This window comes from Chrysoperla carnea, chromosome 3 (genome assembly GCF_905475395.1).
Source record: "Chrysoperla carnea chromosome 3, inChrCarn1.1, whole genome shotgun sequence".
In the NCBI taxonomy this organism is placed as follows: Eukaryota; Metazoa; Arthropoda; class Insecta; order Neuroptera; family Chrysopidae; genus Chrysoperla; species Chrysoperla carnea.
In genome coordinates this window covers 62677215-62699927 of record NC_058339.1, presented here as the reverse complement: position 1 = coordinate 62699927, position 22713 = coordinate 62677215, and the positions used below count along the sequence as shown (strand labels likewise).

At 28.3% G+C, this 22713-nt stretch overlaps 1 protein-coding gene across 4 annotated transcripts in view; it reads right to left on the bottom strand.

The window, feature by feature from the left end:
* The window catches only part of LOC123296690 (FH1/FH2 domain-containing protein 3), a 129420-nt gene extending 110692 nt beyond the window's left edge, over positions 1–18728 (bottom strand). For all 4 annotated transcript variants that reach the window (XM_044878274.1, XM_044878275.1, XM_044878276.1 and 1 more), the window contains exons 1-7: positions 18664–18728; positions 18237–18277; positions 17930–18164; positions 16595–17259; positions 13731–15281; positions 12808–12974; positions 9514–9568 (exon numbers count right to left, since the gene is read on the bottom strand). In XM_044878274.1, the coding sequence (XP_044734209.1) occupies positions 9514–9568; positions 12808–12974; positions 13731–15281; positions 16595–17259; positions 17930–18164; positions 18237–18257 (2694 nt within the window). In that variant the 5' untranslated portion in view covers positions 18258–18277; positions 18664–18728. The remainder of the gene's footprint in view (positions 1–9513; positions 9569–12807; positions 12975–13730; positions 15282–16594; positions 17260–17929; positions 18165–18236; positions 18278–18663) is intronic.
* Between the last annotated feature and the right edge of the window lie 3985 nt (positions 18729–22713).

The following is a 22713-nucleotide window of genomic DNA, read 5'->3' as shown; positions in this document are numbered from 1 at the left end:
TATCATTAGTTGTAAATAAACAACTAAAAAATGATTGCTGATTTTATTTAACTGTTTCTCACCTCGAAACTGATAATAAATTGACTTAATTCACTTAAAAACTCAATTGATAAACATGGTGATAAGGTTTAAGGTGATATAGAGATTATTTGAAGGCATTGATGGTATTTGTTTTTACGGCGTTTTCAATATCGTATCCTTCTCTACCCTACCCTGTATATTAAATAATTTCAGTCGAAATAACATATTATTTATATTAATATTAAATTAAAATTTATTATAAAAATATATAATGTTCCTACCAACAAAAATTTAGATTAAATAAACACTAATTTTTAGTACCTTTGACCTTAACGTGTGGTTTTGTGGTTTTTTGTAAAAATGTATTTTTTATTATTTATAATAATATTTATAGACATTTTAGGAAATTTATTTTTTTTAAAATGGTAGACAGTCAGGGGGACTGCCGACATAAATAAAAACTTAAAGCTTTGGAATAACTGTGTTTTACACTGTAATAAATTTTTTGAAATGATAGAATTTGATAGAATGTGTAATTTTTGAAATGATAGAATGTAATAGATGAATAATTTACATATGAACTCGCCCACGTTTCGCTATGGCTTTGCCTGATATTAATTATTAGGGGAGTAAATGAAAATAATCTTGGAACACTTTTGATATTTAAATGACTTTTATTCTTTTTACAGTTATTTTAAAATATTCGTTCCCGTAAGAACTTCGAGAAGTTTACATAAACATTTATGGGTATGAATGAAACGACGTCAATTCATCGATTACTTTTCGAGTTTTGCAGCTCCAACATACGGAAGGCGAATTTCTATGTTAGATATACATAAGGTGCAAAAAAAAATTATAAATTATAAAAAGACAACAGCACTGAACGTTATCAAGCGGCCTGCCATCCAAGTAATGACTTCTCGCTAGCCCAATGTCGGTTTCTAGATGAAGAATCAAACCATGGTGATTGAAAACCCCAAACTAAAAATCTTTAGTCACTACTATAAAACTATATTATGATAAAATCTAATAAAATAAAATCAGAATCATCAGAACCAGAAAGACGATTTCAATTAAAAAATAATAATTCGAAAATAAATTAGAAACCTATGAATTATTTAAGTATTGATGCCAGAACTTTCTAAACCAATTTTACCCGATGCCTCTCGAACCAAAGCTCGAGCCAAGCACATCACCATTCTAATAACTTTTTACATTTAATTTTATTCTAAAAGGCACAGAATTTTTACCCGCTTATTTTGTGGGAAAATACCGTAAAAATTTCGTATCGAATTAAAAAATTGAATATCTTTTATATAAATTTTATCAGAAATAAATTTATTTTAAATTGATTATACAGGTGTTTCATGGATAATGCACTTCGTTGACCGTGAATCTCTATATAATATGTAAAATTTTGTATCGGTAGGTATAGTAAATATTGAATTTTTATACGTAAATCTTCACATCGTGATTTAATAAAGGTTTGTTCAAAAGTATAGAATGATTAGGATTTCTGATCATATATACAATATTTTGTGGAACAATAAAATTTACTTGTCGCCTATTACAAACAATTTTCCACTCTCATTGGGCAATTAATTCGATAATTTCATGTATTATAGATCGATACTTAGTCCGAAAAATAATAAAATAAAAAAATTTTCAACTTACCACGTTTTCATAACGGCCTAAAGAATATATAATAATTTTTACTTATGATAGCTATAACATGTAATTGGTAAAAATCTTTGTCGAAATTATGCTGAACGAATAGGTGTTGGTTTTTTATGATGAAAATTACAAGTTTTTCTTTCCCAATCTTATAAGTATTTTAATAAAAAAAAATTATTATATATTTTTTAGTCATTTATAAAAACATGGTAACTTTTCAAAAAAAAAAAAATTTTTTTCTGCTTTTTAGGGTTACGTGAATACATTGTCATCTACCTACTTCTGAGCTATGGTCCAAATTTCAAGTTTATTCAATTTCAATTTTTTTTTCACCATTTTTATGGTAGGATATTTTTACCTGCTCTGGGAATATAGAAATTTTTCAATTTTTCAACTGAATCTGGGTGTGAAAATGAAAATTATGAATATTAACAGGATTTTCGAAAAATAAAAGTACCCATGGCAGGTAGAATATGAATACCTATAACATATCCAAATTTCAAATCGATGATAAGCATTTAATCGCTGTGCTTGAAATTTAATGGCAACTTTAATCATTCTTATCTGGAAAACCGCTTTTCTATATAAATTTTTTCCCGCTAATGAATATACTTAAGAGACTTCCAATTGCTCCGTTGAAGGTCCGATATAGGTATTACGAGTAATTATATTATTAGTGTGACTATGCTTTTAGAATTTATGTTACCTATGTTTTACCTTAAATATTATGGCCTTATATATGGCAAAACAGTAGTAGTAAATAGTTATTATACACTTTATTGCGTTTATGAAAATTTTAGTCGTGTCATCTATAATTCATTTTGCTGCTATAGCAGTGAACGCAGCGTTACGTTAATATTTGAACAAGTACAGAATCGAAGCCAGATGTGGTCTTAACGTTTTATAAAAGATTACATCTGTTATTATGTGAAGATTTTAAAAATTCAAATATACCAACTATTTATTTATTGTTATAAAAATATTCATATATAAATTATTTTATAAACAAAATGTAAATATAATATTTCTATTAAAGTTTAAATTATACAGGACGCTCAAAAATTTACTTTAGAAGTTTACTCGTAAGTTTTCTTCAAAAGATATTGACTTGTTGCCAGGATCATCTAGTACAATGTATCGGGGGTCATAATTAACTACTTTAAAAAAAATTTATTATTATTTATTTATAGGTATTTCGTAACCAAAAAACTGATATTTTGTGTGTCAATTAATGAGTATTTAATATGTCTTCTGTATAAATTTCAAGTCGATTCTCTGCACGGTTTACGATAACTTAATTATTACCCTTAACAGCCCTTTTTACATGGTGGTATATGAAGAAGTAATAAATATGGTGTTTTAGTCAATAAGTGCTTTTAAAAATATTTTACCATTTATACAAAAAAATGGTATCAAAATTAATCAAGTTTTAAGCTTTAAAATCATATCAAAATTAAGAACTGTGCATAAAAAATGAATTTTTTTTTTTTTGATAAAAACATTGACTTTGATAGTTAAAGACATATAAACGGGTGATTAATTGATAAATGAAGTTTCAAATCTTTGGTATCATTTTCAATTTACCTTAAAGAGTTAAGAGTTAAGAAATACCTTAAAGAGTTGATTATAATGAAAATGATAACACAAATTTAAAATTTTATTTATCAATTAATCATCCTGTATAGGTCTTTTGTGAAAAATTGAAATGAAAGTCTTTAAATTTAGTTTTAGAGATTTGTCCAGACATATCAATTGAACCAGAATCTAACAAATAAGCGAAATCGAAATCAGAAAATTGATAGAGATAAACGGAAAAAAATTTTTTTTGAGACACAAAAATCTGTGCACTATGAGAATTGTGCTCCCTCTGATGATAGGATGACTATAATATTTAAGACCTCTACTGCCCTCTTCAAATATCAAAAGGGCAAATTTTTTTTTAAATTATTTTTTTTTTGTAAATTATGAAAAACGTTTAAAAATTATTTCCAATTAAATACAATTTACAATTTTGTCTGTAATTCGGTTCATAATGTTTATAAATTCTTATTAGTTCGTGAGATATTCAAAGGAGCAACTTCGATTACTTATACTAGTTTTTTTATATTGAAAACTTATAGAGTTTGAAAAATCGAATGGATAATTCATTTAATTTAAATGAATATTCTAGTTTCTAGTATAGAGTATTTCACCACTATATATTATATTAACTAATTAAAGGTATATTATTAATCAATATAATTCATAATATAAAATTTTACAACAGTTATACGCATAGAGTGATTTTATTTACCTCGTACTTGGCAGTAAAATATAATTTAAAGTTATCGAGTCAAAAAACTCATTATAAAATAGAAATAATCGTATATTATAATAATAATTCTATTACATTTTAATATAAATTTAATAAAAAAAAAAAAAAAATTTTATTCATTTAATGGCTGAATGTAGGTAATATGTTACAATGTCTTCTGTTGCTTCCTGATTGAGTATAATTTTATTTAGAAACGATTAGTTTTATAATAAATGCATCGTTTGTCAATATGGCTTTTAAACAAATTTCATGAAAGTTATACCTAATAAAATAATTTCTTTTTTTTACAGTTTTCATAATTATTATCGCTGGCTGGCGGTGTGATAATTTTATCTAAATCCTCAAAATTACTTTTGTTTAGCTAAAACGTGTGTGAATACTACAAGAAGATTTAAAAAGAAAGTTTTCGTTCGCCATTATATTTCGAAAATGGAAAGAAAATCATACAATGCGTATTGGCTCATATTTAAGGGGAATGAAAATACAGTAGGTATTTAATTTTTTATACGGGGTCAACTTTGTTTTTTAAATGTTTTTTTCAGAATCTTGTTGCCACAATAAAAGAAACTTTTGTCTAAAATTTGTTTCCTAAGTTTCGATTTACGGTACTTGAATTTACGTTTTTTACAGCTAAAAACTATGAGAATAGCAAAAACGAAACAAATTTTGTGGACTAAAATTGTTTGTTCCATAAAAATTATACTATTATGCTATATTAAGGCGTATGTCATAAAAATGGAGGTTAAACCTCATTATTATTATTATTACTATTATGAGAATTTGCTGGATAGAAATATTTTTGTTTTAAACTTTTAACTAAAAAATAAAGGAGATTTTGAAGAAAAGTTTCTTTTTCGCGGCAAAGAACTAGAATTTGCTAAAAAAATATAAAATTCCACATTTGTCCGTTTTTTTGATTTTTCAATCCGCTTCACCGCTTGCGCTATCTTATAAAGACGGTCTAACTAGTTCGTAAATAAAAATAATTTCATAAGTATTTTTTTAAGTGATTAGTACTTTATTTTCAATAGTAAACCAATCAATTAAAATTGGAATAGCGTTGCATTCAAATAATTTCGTCGCAGCTGTATATCCAATAGTTTTTTCCCACAGCCGAAAATTTTCAGTACATTTTTTATTATTTCAGCTTCTATTTCACTTGCGTCACTACGATAAGTTTTGTTGATAATAGAAAAACATTCGCTCTATTAGCTTAGTTGGTTAAGGCAAAATCAACTCCGTCCGCGGTATGCATAGGGTAGCGGATTCGAATCCCGCCGTCTTAACAAAATTAATTTAATTAATAGTTGTGATGGGCTGGTTTAGTGCATGGTTTATGCATGAAGGAGAAGCACTCAGCACTCTCTGAAATTGAGGAGCTGATAAATTAAATTATCAGTGGAAAGGGCTATAGGCTGAGTGTGTACCTCATGGACAGCCAATATAACCTAACCTTACCTAATAGAATAACAATTAAAAAGTACTAGTTGTAAGAATATATGTTTTTAACATGGCTGCAAGTAAATATTTTTTAATGGTTCAAGAAAATTTTGAAGCAGACCTATCAATATTATTCAACCTTAATGGAGCGTATTCCAACTCATTTCGTTCATCGGGAATATAATACTGACTTTCTGTTACTTTAATAACGATTTTAGAGTTGTGAATGGCGAAATAACGACTTAATCAAAAATTTCCATGTTAATTTTCGATCTCTTCAAATATTCGTCTATTATGTTTAACAACGATTAAAATTTAGGAATTTTTATAAACAAATAAGAAGCGATTAGTTCTATATTAAATATAACAGTATTTAATTACATTTTTACATTCCAATAACTTTTTAAGTGTAAAAAATAAAATAAAGCAACTCGTTGTAAATATCTTATTTTTTATTTCAATTCCCATGTAATCTATCAGTAATAATTACTTTATAATTTAAAAGAATTGTCTATGTAAAATCATGTGAACTGTATTATTAGAAATCAATGCCAAATTTTAAAAAATAAACTTGAAATGACATGCTAAGTGAATTGAAAAATCTTTGTAATATCCGGTTAAAACAATACTAAATCAAACGAAAATTTAAATTATTTTAAAAGCTAATACTGAATGAAGTATTTCTATTTCTAAACTATATGATTTAAATAAATAAATATATTTAAATAATTCTAGTTTGCAGTTTAAAATGAATTTGAATATTTTGTCGAAACGTTCTTTTCTGTATTAACAAAGAAATCTTGTTAATCAATCGAACATGCACAAAATTGGGATAACTTGTAGGGTATTTCACCATTCTTAAATTTCATATAGAGGTATTAAGAATATGTTATATACTTCGGTAGACGTATGACTCAATTAATGACAGGGATAGTTATTGATTAAATAATGCATATGTAATCACCTTAAATTAATTTCAATGGTAGCCATATTTTTCAAGGTTATTTTTTCGAATGTTCAAAAGAAACCTTTTGAACATTCGTGAGTGGATAAAGGTGAGTGGGCAAAAAACTTCAATGAACATCAATAAATCAAATACACCTCAAATCCCTATGTGATACTTATAAAAATCCTTTTTAATCTTAATAAAGGTACCTCCCTGGAAAAAAGGTATTTTCCTGCTTCAAATTTTGCATGAACCCTTAAAAAATTATTTACTTGCAGCCTTGTTAAGAACATATATTCTTGCAACTAACACTTTTTAATTTAATTCATTTTATATGAAATAAATAATTTTAATTAAAGCAATTAGTCGGTACTCGGTAATTAATGTAAAATATAAATAAAATATGCAAATAATTCACATATTATAAATAAATGAATAAAAAATAATAGTAAATGAATAAATAAAATAATTTGAAATTGAAATAAATGCCATAGAGAGAATACTTTAAATTGCAGCAATAAAAAGAATGTTTGATTAAAAATAAATAATAAATATTGAATAGATTGTATATCATCATATACTCTCTATTTTTATCTTTCAATATTTTTATAATTATTTCCTTTTTGAAAGTTATTAATTATTAATAAAATTTTATTTTTATTATTATTAGATATTAATAATATTCCTTACGTCTATTTATATTTCACTTTTATACAAAAATTTAATATGTTGTAATTGGTTTTTCATTTAAATTGAAAGAACTTTAAACTTAAACATAAATACAATCGCCTTGCGATTGGCGAATTAGTGCGTGCACACTTCTGTATAGTCTAACAATAAACACAATTATTCAAAGAATATTTTTTCTAGGAATCACTCATACATGACTTTTTGTAAAAGCTGGAGGCGCTCAATTTAAAATATCAAGAATGAAACGGAGCGCCTCAAGCTTTTACAAATAGTCTTGTATAAAGGACTCCTAAAAAAATTATTTTCTACTTTTTAATACAATAAAAGCTTGCCCCTTAAAAAGTATTTTTACTAAAATTTTTAATTTAAAACTAAACAAATATATGTATATCAAATATGGTGGAAGCGATGAGAAAATCAGGTAATGCTTACCGTAAAAATGCATTGTCATTCGATTAACATAAATCAAAATTTCAGCTCAAACAGTATAGGATATAATCTGCTTCAAAATTGAGTTACAAGAGTCCACCCGAACAAATATACTTTGCAAGTTAAATAAAAGCTTTTAAAAATATCATTAAAAAGTTTGCCAAGTTAAATGCTAAAAATATTGAATTTGATATAAATATTATCGAAGATAATAAATGAGAACTCTAGGATATATCGAAATAAATTTCGATTTTTGCCTCAATTTCCTAGATCAGTTTTTTGTATTTTTAAAATACGTATTTTCGACTACCAAGTAGTCATCATCAGTAAGAATTAGCTAGTGATTACTCTTATTATGAACGTTACTCTTTGCTAATTTGGTGGCGGACTGCACAAGGTGCAAAATCGAAATTTATTGATGTTTAAAAATGTACATTATGTTATTGCTGTCTGATTTTCGCACTCTGGCACCCATTTTTATTGGGAATAAATGAATTGATCTAGATTTTAATGTTAAGTTTCAAGTTCCATCATTTTAAATGTAAAACTCTTAATAAATATTTAATAAATAATAATTCACACATGATTTGATCTTGTATTTTATTAATAATTGTTTAGTTGTTAAGTATTTAATTGTTAATGAACTTGGCTACAGATCAAGTTTATTTTGTACTTGTTTGTTCTATGCGAATCATTTTATATTTATTTTTAATGTGTCTGATCATCATGTACTATTGGTTCATTTTTTAGTTTTACCTTGAATTTTTACCTCAAATTTTTTGAATAAAAATTTAAATATTTGTGGCATATAGAGTTTGATGACTAGAATTTAATAAAAAAGTTTTCATCTCTAAAATGAGTCTAACATTAAAATTAGAACTTTTCTGCTTAGAAAACTTTGATTTCAAATATCTTCTGTATCCAACATAAAGAAAAAGTTGTGTTACTAAATTACAGATAGTAAAGTTTTATGTAAAACAAGTGAAAACAAACAGTTGACTGAATTAATTGTTGAAATACCATGCATAGTCAGTGTTGATTTCTTTATCACATTACACATACAAACATGTGACACATACATAACTGATAATCAAGTATAGTACATATGTAAATGACTTTATAGGTTTCTGCATTACCGACCGACATTTAGTGTATAGTTTGTACACATATTATAAAATTTCCGCCTAATTGGCGCCCTCACGGGTAAACAGTGATGTTTACGAAAAAATGTTTCAAAAAAAAGTTGTTTAATTTTTGATAAGGAACATTTTTTACATTTATAATTTTGTTCTATCTCTAACGGTTTATAAGATGGGTCCTACGGACCCAAGACCCAATTGACCTATGATGCTCATTTACGAACTTGACCTCACTTTTTACGTCCTGAGTACGCTGTAAAAATTTCAGCTCGATATCTTTTTTTGTTTTTGAGTTATCGTGACCACAGACGGACGGACGGACAACCGGAAATGGACTAATTAGGTGATTCTATGAACACCTATGACAAAATTTTTTTCCTAGCATCATTATTTTTAAGCGTTACAAACTTGGGACTAAACTTATTATACTATGTATATTTCATATATACATGGTATAAAAAGTAAAAAGGATATGGTACGGTAAATTAGTAAAACGGAATTGCAGACTTGCATGTGCTTTTTGTATTATGACTGTTATCTTAAAGTTTCAAAAAAATTGCGAGCTTTCAAAAGAAGAAAAACAAGCTTTCTTTAAAATATAATTTAGTTGAAAATTTTTATTTTTATTTGCAATATAATTGTTTAAAATATTTGTCACAAAATAAGTTGTTGATGAATTGACTTAAATGTGTGTGTGTAGTAGGCATTATTTATTTATTTTTTTAAATGTTTAATTTATGAATTGTAGTACATGTAATGTGGTGAATGACTAATTATTTTGTACATTATCTGATCTGATTTTACTTTCACTAAAAAATTATTTTTATATTATGTATAAAATATAACTTTTTTTTACTCACCTTTCCGCTGCCACCCCCAATTGCTGCACCACTACTGCTCGAATTACTGTTATTCCTGTAAGAATAAGAATTCTTTTTTACTTTGAGGCTTTTCTAAATTATAATTCAAGTTTAAACTATATGTTTAGTCTATGTTAAAAATATTGATTTTGGATGTTTTAAGTATTGTTTTGTTTTATTGAGCTAGATTTGCTTTGAGCTTTATTGAAGTGTTTTTGTGATAGTTGAGTTTAGAGGAGCTTTGATACGTTAGTACTTAGGTTAACATGTAGTTTAAAAACAAAGTTTAAATTGGGAAAGCTCAAATTTAAAAACACTTATATATAAGGCTGTATGCATAAGACTCCTGTGAAAGAAGGAGTAATGTAAGGAATTTATTATTGCCATTCACAATTAACAAAAATATATTGATATTTTCGACGTTAAGAAAACTGAATATGCAGTTTCTTCAAAGTTAATGTGTTATTATACGATTTTAGCCTGGAAATTTATTTTAGTTGACTTAATATAACTAGCTATTTTTTTATTGCATGAACAAAAAATTTCCTCAATATATTGAAATATCAAAAAAAGAATGTATCTAGTTTACGCAAATTTTGGGTAGTTTTATACTTTCTTGCAAAAATTTAATTAAAATTGAATTGTAAAACAATATTTTGTTTTTCAATTAATAATTTATAGGTATTAAATTCGATTCATTTCATCAAAATATTACATTCATCATTTAATAAATAAAAGTATTTCATTACTTATTGTTGTTGTTTACATTTAATCATGCACACGATATTTACATCATGGTCTATTCAATTCTCTTTAATTAAAAGAATTTCACTTCTATATATACCTGCCTAAAAGTCAAATTTTAGCAAGAAACGTTTTCGAGTGCGAATTTTAAAACGGCTGGATTTCGAATATTTATTAAACTAGGTAGAGATGAAATGCGTCTTGCTTCTGAGGGCGGTTGCGTTAAGTGTCCTTTTTATAAAATATTTGAATAATGTCTGCCATGGTGTTAGCAAAGGCAAAACTGTCTGAAAATTATAAATTACATTGTAAAACGGATTTGAAAATTGATTTCGAAATATGTTTCATCCCTAACATCCCCAAACGATTTTCATCCCTATCTAATTTGAATAATAAAATAAAAATGAAAAAAACTGTCATGTGTCAACATTTTTGTGATAATTTTTTTTAGCTCTTATAACAGTAACCAATGTTATGAATATCGCAAATTGTGTTCTGTCTATAGAAGTGATAAGATGTTAAATAAACCAATCTTTTACACACAAAAAATAAAAATAAATTTCAATAATATTCTCACGTATAGTAATTTTTAATTTGTCAGAGACAAACAAAAAAGTTATATAACAACAAAAATATTATAAACGTCTTCAATTTCATTTTCAATACCTTCGCCTTACCTATCTATACCATTCATAAATAAAATAACAATAGCTATTAAAATAAATAATATACATAAAAAGTTACAAAATTGTATTATAAACCGTTTATATTCAATTATTCACATTAAGTTTAATCACACGTTAGCGTGACACAAATAATGAGACTCACGTTACAGCTCAAAGTATACAAATAATAGGACTATATCACGTTAAGACGCCTAGTGTTTAGTAGGTAAGTGTAAGAAATCCATAAGTGGAATTTTTAAAATGCAAGGCAAGAGCTTTTGTTAATTTTTCATGTATTATTACGTTTTATGACATATTTATAAGACAAGTTGTGTTTCAACATGTGTGTCTCCATTTGCCCGAAAATTATTAAATGAGTTGAAAATATAAGAATAGAAACTTGAATTTATCATCAGTAGCTAAGATAGAGAAAATTAATTTTACAACCGCTTCTTTTTAGTAAGTTTTTTTTTTTTTTTTTTTTAAATATAATATTTACAGAGACAATTAATATTAGCCCGCGGGATAGCACCTTTCTTGTTAAATGATGAATACATATTTGAAACTTCGTGAGTGGATTTCTTTTGGCGAATATACCAAACTTGCTCTCTACGGTTTTTTTCGAAAGTACTGCGTTTTCCAATGAGTATGACAATGCTATATTTAAGCTATTGGCTTGAAAAAAACACTGCAGGGAATTTTTCGGGCACTATGACCGCTTGATAACGTCAATAATTATTAAGTAATTCAGCAAAAGTGAACTATGTATGTATTGAAAAACAAAAATACCTTAGTACATACGACATGTTCGAGGTGGTAAACAAGCTCATCGATTCAGGATTTTTGCCGTACAAAATATTTTATTGTTTATTAATTATTAATGTTATCAAGTGATCATAGTGTCCGACAAATTCCCTGATGCTTATTTTTTACCGATAGCTTGAATATGACGTTACCATGCTATCAAAAGTCATGGAGAAAAAGTTTGGTATACTTTGACAAAAGGAAGCCACTCACGAAGTATCGAGTATGTATTAATTATTTTACAACAAGGGTGCCGTCCCGCAGACTATATTATAAAGTTCTACTCATAATAATTGTATTAAAGAAAAATTAATCAATATTACAAGGGATTAGAAATATTTTAATGATCTACAAAGTAGAAAATGCATTTTTCTTTGAGTCACCTATGCGTAATAAACGTGGTATAACAGTCTCCGAGTTGGCAATCGATACATCTCCTTCAAATCTATGAAGGGTTGAAATTATCTAATTTTATGTATGAAATTAAAATAAATAAAGATTAACAAATAATGATGTGGGTGGCCTCTGTTATAGGCGTATATGTCAGAGAAACGGAGGTTAAACCCCATTATTATTATTATTATTATTAATTATCTAATTTTATACGAATAACGGTCTTTCTAAATATACACAAAAATATGTTTACGAACTACAAGAATTGATTAATTTAGTCCAAAAGTTAGGTCACTATTATTTAAGATAAATCGTAAGTAGTCAAAAAAACTACTTTCATCAACTAAACATTTGAGGTACTTTGAGCTCAATTAAATTCTGAATTCAATTCTATTATGGCAATATTTGGATCAGGGACAATATTTTAATTTCTCTTTGTTCTAATCTTGACTTTATTTATCATCTAAAGAGCAGACAAAAAGAACCGGCGGAACTGAAATTATACCACAAACTTGTGAATAGACAATGGAATAGTATCATTATTATTTATGATAATTTCCATAATCCATTCGCCTATTGTTATTTCAAATTTTTGTATGAGATAATTTTTAAGTTATGTTCACAATTTCCTGTGTTCAAATACATAAAACAAAATCGCTGTTAAAAAATTTATTAAATCAATACCAACCTATAATTTTCTCGAATCGGTTCTGTATTTAACAAATCATCAATATTCGTATGTTTTGATATAAATTGTGTTGCAATAAGACGTGCCCTTGAATACATTTCATCTTCACAGGATGTTGCTTCAATACCATCAGGACTTAAACGATCACCTAATGGTTCGGTAATACCCTAGAAAAATAGATTAATTTTTATTAGTATACGCACATAAATTATAACTTAACACAAATTATCCTTTCAAAAGATAAAATCGAATTTTGTGTTATGTTAGTTTTGAGCCTAAGGAACCGTGTTTTCGAGACTTAAAATTTACAAAAGAAAAGATAGTTTAAAACTATTTATAGTTCTGGATAAAAATTGTGTAGAAAACTGGACTATGATATACAAAACTATTTTTTAGTTTATACTCAAAAAATAGTTTAAGGTAGTTCTACCCCCACAGTCAAGTATACAATTATTGGCTTATTACCCATTCTATACGTGTATATAGCTATACAACTACACTGCATACAACTTGGCTTTTTTTACTGCTTACTGCAGTGTACACTACTACAATCAAATACCATACAGTCAAATACAATACAATTAGTACACATATACACCCCTCCATTCAAAATAATACTCTCAAATATTTAATTTAATTTTTATTTTAGGGAAACTAAACGGTGAACAATATTGGCGGGTTTTTTTTAAAATAAAAATCCTTCTACCCAGAAAGGGTCTCTTAGTTGTTATAACGTTTTCAAGTTAAAAGTTTTAAGCTAAAGATCCATATAATTTAGTTTAGCAAAACATCTTTATGGCAAAACGTTTTGTTTAACAATGATTTTGTTTGATAATTGTTCCTCATTTAATGTAAAGGCAAGGCTACATAATTTTACTCTAGCAAACAAAAATTTTAGAATTTGAAATATTGATTTAACTCACCTGTGAATTAATAACGTAGTTTTCCAATTCATCGGATGTACTATCATCTTCTTCATCAGAGCTCTCAATTTGTTTGCGTGATATAACTATATCTTCATCGGCAGGCTTAATTTGTGACCAAAAATCTGGATCACTCGAATTATTATTCACTTGACTTTTATTTGATTTTGAATCGCCATCAGAATTTAACCACCAAGCTCTTTCACCCGACTCAATTAATCGTATTGGTTTCACCTTTAATTTATTATTATCACTCGAAGAAAATGATTTATAATTTGTGTTTGTAATATTTGATGCTGAATTATTGACACTTTTTGGAGCATCATTCTCTGTATCCGAACCTAACCACCAAGCACGTTCACCCGATTCCACGGGTCTTATAGAAAATGTTTGTTTAGGACTACTTGCCGTCATTTGATTCGTACTATTATTCGGTGAATCAGTTGGAGTTTTTTGTAACCACCAAGCAACTTCTCCTGATTCCGCTGGTCGGATTTTAAATTTAAATGCAGGTTGATCGTCTGTTATTAATTCCGATACACCTTGACTTGTACGTGACTGTGACTCACTTTTTGATGGTTCTGTCAGACTATCTGGATCCAAAATTTCTGATTTTGACTTTGAACCTTTGATGTTTGATGATGCTGAAGAATCAGTGCTGGTGCTACGTGACCGGGAAGGTGATTTCATGTCTTTTATTTTATTGGACACAGGTTTCTTTTGTAAATTAGATTTGGATGAGGCTTCCGAATCACTTGAACTAGCAACAGAACCTTTTGATCGACTTTTTTGTTTCGAAAATTGATTCATATTTAAAACTGATTTACGAAAATCCTTATTAATTTGTTCTAAGGAATGTTGTGAAGTTGATAAATTATTTTTATTTGACACAGATGAAGATGACGATGGTGATTTTGGTACAGTGGGTGGTAACTTGATGGGTGAAACACGTTCATTCGATGATTTTGATACCGCAGCAGGTATTGATGAAGAAGACGATTTTGTTTTTGTACTTTTAATACTTGAATCAGATTTTTCTTTTTTAAGTGACACTGAACTTTTATCATCGTTTTTATTTTGCGCCGCCGCACCAGATGATGTAGCTGAAATAGAAGAATTCCTAGGCGATGTATACTTTGAATAACTATTTGTTGGTGATGTATATTTTATATCAAGAAATGAATTCCATGACGATGTTGTACTTGATGACGATCGTGTGGATCCCCCGTATCGTGAATATCGTGCTGTATCGTCTGTACGATCTGATTGCACCTCTTTATCATGCATTTCTGGTCTAATTTTAGGACGTTGTATATCACGTTGTATTTGACGCGCAATATCTGAACGTTTTGTTGTGGTACGTGTTATTGTTGATTGTGTAGGAGGTGTTGGAGAAGTGCCCCGTGTCATTACAGTCACTGTAATTGTATCATTTTCAGTGTCGTCATTCACCTGTTCATGTTTTGTTGTTGATATCTTCTGTGAATCATTTTGTTTTGGTGTGTCATTTTCTTTTAATGATTTTGGTGTGGGTAATAAAGATGATAATTCCTGTGAAGTAGAACGTAAATTATTACTACAGGAAAATCTTTACCTAAAATACTCAAATAAATATAAAAAAATTAATACATTAATACAAATTTTCTTTTTAACGATTGCGGGGATGTTAATAAATTTTTGAGGACTGCAAAAGTGGATCAACTGAGGGATGCTTTAGCTCTTCGAAAATAGAGAATAATACAATATTAAAGTGAAATTTACAAAATTTAAATTTAAAAGTTCCGTACTCGACAATTGTTTCGTGTACGGAACCTTAAGCTAGCATTTGAAACGTAGCTAAGAACACTCTCCGTCAAATTTTGCTCATAGTCTTCTCAAACTGAACCGATTTTGAAGATCATCGCTTGTTTTTTAGTTGTTTTGGGTACGAAACCCAAAACTCGTGTTTAAAATATAACTAAGAACACTCTCCATCTTTGAATTAACTTTCAAACAAAACAATAAAAATCAAAATCAGTTCATAAGTTTATGCTACAGATAGACGCACTGACAGACAACAGACAAACATACACACATAGCTGTGAAAACATTTGTTTTGAGTAGAAAGCATGTTGAAGTAGACAGTATTGTACGGAAGTGGGAAAATTTGGACAAACTTTAATTTCTCGGTGTTCAAAGTACGTGATATAAAATGTATGTTATAAGCTTAATTTTCACGTGTTTCTTACGCTTAAATACCTCTTGTTTTCAAGATTAAAAATTCATTGCGCTGTCTCATTGTCTCAACTTTATCGATATTTTGACTTCATTTTTCAAAGATCTGAAGTTTTCATGAATCCTCCCACTCCTTCAACTCTCCAAATTTTATAAATAGAAACCTTTTATTATTCAATAAACAAAATATCGTGTACGTGATTGTTCGAGGGTTAGAACGTTTGCAAGAGTTTATTTTAAGACGATTACATTTCGGACTTTTCTTACTCAACTTAGGTAGGAAAGATGTACATCTTTACTTCAACCGATCTCAAAACAATCTAGCAAATTAAAATTATTTGACTATAAAATTAAACGATATTAAAATTATACCCTCCTTTTTTTAAAATTATTTTAACATGTTTCCGTTTTAATTATTAGAGTAATAACTGGTGCGGTTTCAACAACAGCAAAATTTTCTGGCAAATATAATTTATATTTTTAATGGAATATGATTTTAAAATCAGTAACTTTCAATCTCTCAGGTACAAGATTTACTTCATCTCTACCTAATTTCAAGAAAAGAAATATCCAAAATACAGCCGCCTTAAATTCAACTTTTTCGAATTATCTGAGTTCTTATACAATAATAATTCAAAACAAATTTTTACCGTAGTATTACTATGTGAATAGGATGATGTTGGTACAGGGCTTCGACGGCTTGTTGAATATAACTTATTGTCAATCTTCGGTGATGTTAAGCTATATCGATTTAATGATGTGGAACCAGAATAACGTAACGGTGTAGTGGTTGTACCAATTTTATTTAACTCTTCACGCGAATTACGACGAGATATAGAAGTTGATGGTGCTGCCAAACTGGATTTAGATGTTGAAGCAGAATCACGTCGCGATACCGAAGAATCACGACGAGTCAATGACGTGCCTCGAGTCGATGAACCAATCCGTGATAAATCTTCACGTGATCCACGTGTTGAACTTGTACTGGTAGTACGATATCTTGATATAGCTGGTTTCAAAGATGCTGTGACTGTACCAACACGTGTTAAATCTTCTCGAGAACCACGCCGTGAACTTGCTGTTGATGAGGTGGTTTTGTCTTTATTTAATGCACTACTGGTGGTCGAAAAACCTGATTTATAGGGTGTGTATGTTGAGTATAATGGTGATTCTGTTTTTGGAAGTGATACCGGGCTTGTACCACGACTTCGTGGTGTACTTGAAGTATTGGATGATGATAGGCTGTAACGTGGTGTGTTATCAAATTTTTTGTTGTTGTACGTGATTGGTGGATCTGTCTTTGGTTTGTAACCATCTGGAAATATAACATAATTTTAAATTATATTCTTCAAGTATTGCCCAGAAATTTTTGAATCAAGCGATTTAAATAAACGATTGAAAGCTTGCCATATGATCAAAAATTATCCAGATTTTCATATCTTTGTATTATTTAGGGTAATTTGGGCGCAAAAAAACATAAAAATCTAATTCATTTGATGACAAGATGAATACTTTCGAAATATAACCAGAATCGGTTCGAAATAACAGGTTCTTGAATAAGCTTTTGAGAAATATATCTAATATTACTCTCTCGTTCGTTAAATTAACTTAATTTTTTTATTTTTTGTGTGAAAATTATCCCATAAACCATGCTTAAAAAAATTTTGTGTGTGTGATTTTTGTGATAACATTCAAAAATCGGTTCTGATTGACGATAAGGCCAGTTTTTCCTGACACATTGACTAAAATCCTGTACAAGGGTTGATTTCCCGGGATAATCTTTAGTCAATACGTCAAAAACTTGTCCGTCAATAAAAAAACCATCAATTTGGTCTTTATTAATTAATGTTACTGGGGCCCGTACTTCTTGGGCAAAAATACAATTTCAAAACAGTATCTTTTTTATTCATAAGTTTACATTCATAAATGATAAAAAACAAAGTGTTCTCTGAGTCATCTAAAAATTTCTATGTAATAATTTTTACCTGGCCCATATTTAGCACGCATTTCTTTTGATATTTTACTCTCTGATGTAGATTCTGGTGTGGGTACTGACGATGGTTGGGGAAATCTCCGATAAGAAGTTGTATATTTTGAAACTTTTTCATCTTCAGGCTTTGGCGTGGTACTTTTAGAGGATGCACTTTTACTATTTGCGGCTGATGATGAACTAGGTGTTGTGTTTGTACTCCGAGTTTCATAGCTCTTTCGATAATCATACTAAAGTGACAAATTTTGCAAATAAGTAAAAGAACATTTTTTTTTTCATTTTGATTTGTTTTGAAAACTTACATAGCTTCTATATGAAGACATATTTCTTTAATTCATTTGCCCTAAAAATCAATCAAAAACTATTAACTCAACTATTAACTCAAAAATTTGAATTGTTATTGTTATTTCCACAACAAACAGGTAAACGACCTTTCACAATTAAAGACCTTAATCTTTCTCTCATAAAAGTAAAAATAAAATAAAAACAGTAATTAATGAAATAAATCAGCAGTTATTTATAACAATAATAACAAAAAAAAAGTTATTTTTTTAATCGATTTATTTATAAAACATGTGACCCCGGAAGTGCAGCCATATTAAATCTGTCAAAAAATCGTGTGGATCAAAAACATGTTCAAAAAAAAAGTTAGTTACAACACAAGAACATTCCCAAGCAAAAAAAAAATCAAAATATTGTTAAAATTGTACAATTTTTTATTAAACTCACATGGATTTTTAATACTTGCAGATGCGAAAATTTTTCATAGATTTTCAATGTATAGACGATACACTCAAGAATCGCAAAGACATGTACATATGTTGTTTTTTGAGATGAGAAGAGAGTAGCCAAGCGTCGTTAAGTTAAGCCGCACCCAGATCGACGCCGCCAGACGTGCGTCCATTGCTCTAAACCATTTCCGATGTTCACCGAGTGTATGTGTATTTTTAGGTCCTCAATATAATAATATACACTGAAATGTTTTATTTTTTGTGTTGTTACTTTCTTCTGTTTTGTTTTCTGATTTCAATTTAATTTTGTATGTGCTGCAGTTATTGACATTTACGAATTAATAAATAAAAGAGTATTTATTCGTATACGTTTCCAGCAACTACATATTTTCTAGGTGATTAAAAATAATTCACGTTTTATTGCAGCGGAAGTTTCTATTTGATACTATTTGATACAATTAATTTACTCAAACAGTTTTGTCAACATCTAAAACAATTGTCATTCTTTTGAGTTTTTCACTTCACCTTTTTATTTCTTTCCTTAAATTTAATCTGCAAAAAAATATTCGGTGTTGCAGCCTCGTCTTCGAGAAGACCAAGCGAGATCTAACTCTACAAGACCAAGACTTCTCAAGACTAAGACTCGTAATAAGACTTTTACCAAATTTATTGTTGAAAATAAAAAAAAACTATTCCAAAACAAATTGATATGCACTAAAAAGTAAAAAAAAAAAAAAAAAATAACGATAATATAATGTAGTTATATATTGTTATTTTTGGAGTCGGCGTCAACCAAGAAAACAACTGTGACAGAACAGTTTGCTGCATTAACTTGGCTGACATCGACTCCAAAAATAACAATAAATGTAATTGCACTATATTATCTTTATTTTTTTACTTTTTAGTGCTCATCAATTTGTTTTAGAATAGTTTTTTTGAAGTCAGTTTTATAAAGTTTTTTTTTATTTTTTGATTTTTAGTGAACCTGAAGTACACTTAATTATTTGTCACTAAAAAAGAATCATCGAAATCGTTTGGCGTGATATTAAGTTATTCGTCCAATTGTCGGGCACATACTTAATTCAAATTTAAGACATATATGGTGGCCATATATAATGGCATCTTCATGGATGCTATTATTAGAACTGAACCAAATTGAACCACACGGGAAGCACCTATTAAATAAAAAAAGAATCATCAAAATCGGTTCACTCAGTCGAAAGTTCTGTTAAGTAGAGGTAACAAGAATAGAAAAAATTCAGTCGAATTGAGAATTTCTCGATTTCTCTTTGGATTTCTCGTTTTTTTGTAGTCGGTTAATAATTCTAAATTCTAACATTCAAATATTCTAATAAATCTGAATATTTTATGCACTAAAATAAAGAGATTTTTATTACATTTTCAATAATTTTATTTCAAAAAATAATTAATAGCCGTTTTACCCTATACGTTATAAATTTCCTTGAAAACTAACTTTATTTCTACGTATATCAAATATCTAAATATATACAATACATTAGTTCGTTCATTTATATTTTTACACTTTATTACAATTCGGAAAACAGAATATATTTTTAGTTGATTGAAAAAATATTTTTATCTAAAATTAAAATTTAATGAAATGAGATTGTGGAGAAAAAATTGGGCCCCTAAAAATATTAAAATATCTAATTGTTTGTAGTACTTCCGGTCATTGAAAAAACATAGGAAGAACTTAAGAAGTTATTTCTAGCAACAAGACAAAATGTTAAAAAGGAAAAATGAAATTTCCATGTCCTCTAGAAAATATACTTCGTCATCAAGGAAGCTGTGAAAAAAACGTTAAAATGATTTAAAAATTGTTTCTGTTGAATACATGTTTACAGTCAACCAAACATGAATGAACTCAGACTGAATGTCTTTGGCACACCATACCATTTCATAATCTCAGTTCGCTTGTCCCTGAAATGCGAAGAAATTTAATTTATACAAACATAATCATGATAAAGATGTGTCTCTAAATTACAAAGACACAAAGAAAGATGCGATATCTATCTAAAGATTAAAAAACCCCGCAAAGGCTTCTACATGGTTCACATTCTCATTTTATAAGTTTTTTCTTTCTTTGTAATAAAAAAAAACTTTTAACAAAAAGAAAACCGACTTCAAAATTAAAACTTTTCCAAAACAAATTAATACGCACTAAAAAGTAAAAAAATAACGATAATATAATGTAGTTAAAATTATTGTTATTTTTGAAGTCGGTGCCAGCCAAGGAACAACTCTGAGAGAACAATTTGCTACATTGGCTTGGCTAACACCGACTCCAAAAAAAAAAACAATAATTTTAACTTCATTATATTATCGTTATTTTTTTACTTTTTAGTGCGTATTAATTTGTTTTGGAAAAGTTTTTTTTATTTTGTGATTTTTAGTGAATCTGAAGTACACTAACTAATTTGTCACTAAAAAAGAATCATCGAAATTGGTTGGCGTGATATTGAGTTATTCGTCCTCTTGTCGTGCATACCTAATGTAAATTTAAGGCTTTTATGGTTTTCTTATGGATGGCGTTGTCCGAACTGGACCAAAATGAGACCAATCGGGAAGCATCAGCTTTCAAATAAATAAAGAGGTAACAAACATAAAAAAAAAAATACAGTCGTATTGATAACCTCCTCCTTTTTTGTTTGAAGTCGGTTAAAAATGTTTTAAAACAAATTTTTAACCAGAAAATTATTCTTCTTTTTTGGTGTTCTGCGAGTTTTTTAGTATTTTGTTTTTTGAAATCTACATGTTTCGAAAAAAATTTATGTATTCGTTAGTTACAAAACGTATTTTTTCGAAGTGTTATCATAAATAAAACAAAACGTGTTGATTTCGTCATTAAATATACTTGCAGTACATCTGAATTAAATAAAAAAGAATCTTTACTCATGCTTGATATGATTTTTTTTTATTTCAGTTGTAATAAATATTATATGACGGGAATTCCAGTTCCTTTTTCCGTATTTATTTATTTTTATTATTTCGTATCGATTAGTGAAGAATATTTATAGAGAAATAGCTATATTTAAAATAGATTTATCAACACTAATAATATTAAGGAAATGTAACATATTTAATGGCCATTCACTTGAGACGAATTGAAGTCATTGAATTTACAAGAGATGTAAATATAAACAACATATCGTAAATATTTTTAAGTGTTCACCTGTAATTTATATATCTCAAACACTTGTGATGTGTTGAATGGTTTTTTAAAATTATTTTAAACGCACGTGAAACCAAACAATGAAAAATATTGGAAGTGGAACTTTATACATAAAGTTTTCATAGAAAATTGTTTATTTTTAAGAAAATTTAATTTACCACATAGTGTGAAATTTTTTATAGCAAGTTAAATCTCGAAATAATTGCGGGTAATACTCTTTCGATTGAATTCTGCCCAGTCTTGGTGAATTTTATTCTAGTCTAAGCAGAATAAAAAATATGCCAAGGGAGTATAATCATACTCTAATTTATCATAGAAAAAAAACCTTTGTACAGACCAAGTGTTTATATAATAATAATACTTAAAACGATAATACCACGAAAACAAAAAACTCATTGAGATAAAATTTTAACTACGTGAACTTTACTTGAAAAGTGACTTTGAGCTCAAGAATGAGAAAAACCGGACAACACTTCATGAATGTATCTTGTCTGCAAATATCTATCGATTAAACAGTAAGATATAGAAGGCAAGATCAAGGACAAACTGTTGATTTTTAAAGGCAATAAACTCTTGTTTGAAATATGTTTTCATTAGCTCCATAGATTTTCAATATTTGCAAGTATCAGGGGCACGGCAGTGCCCCCCCCCCTCCGCAAAGTAGAGCGCGAAGCAAACACTGCCGTACCATCCTTTACTGGAACTATTTCCCCACATTTTCGTAGAAAATCAAAACGTAGAAATTTTCGCCATCCAGTATAAGCTATAATCACATACTTAAAATCCAAAATTTCAAGTCTGTAGTTCCAAAGTTAAGCGAAAGCAAAGTTTCGCATTTATGACACTCACTAACTC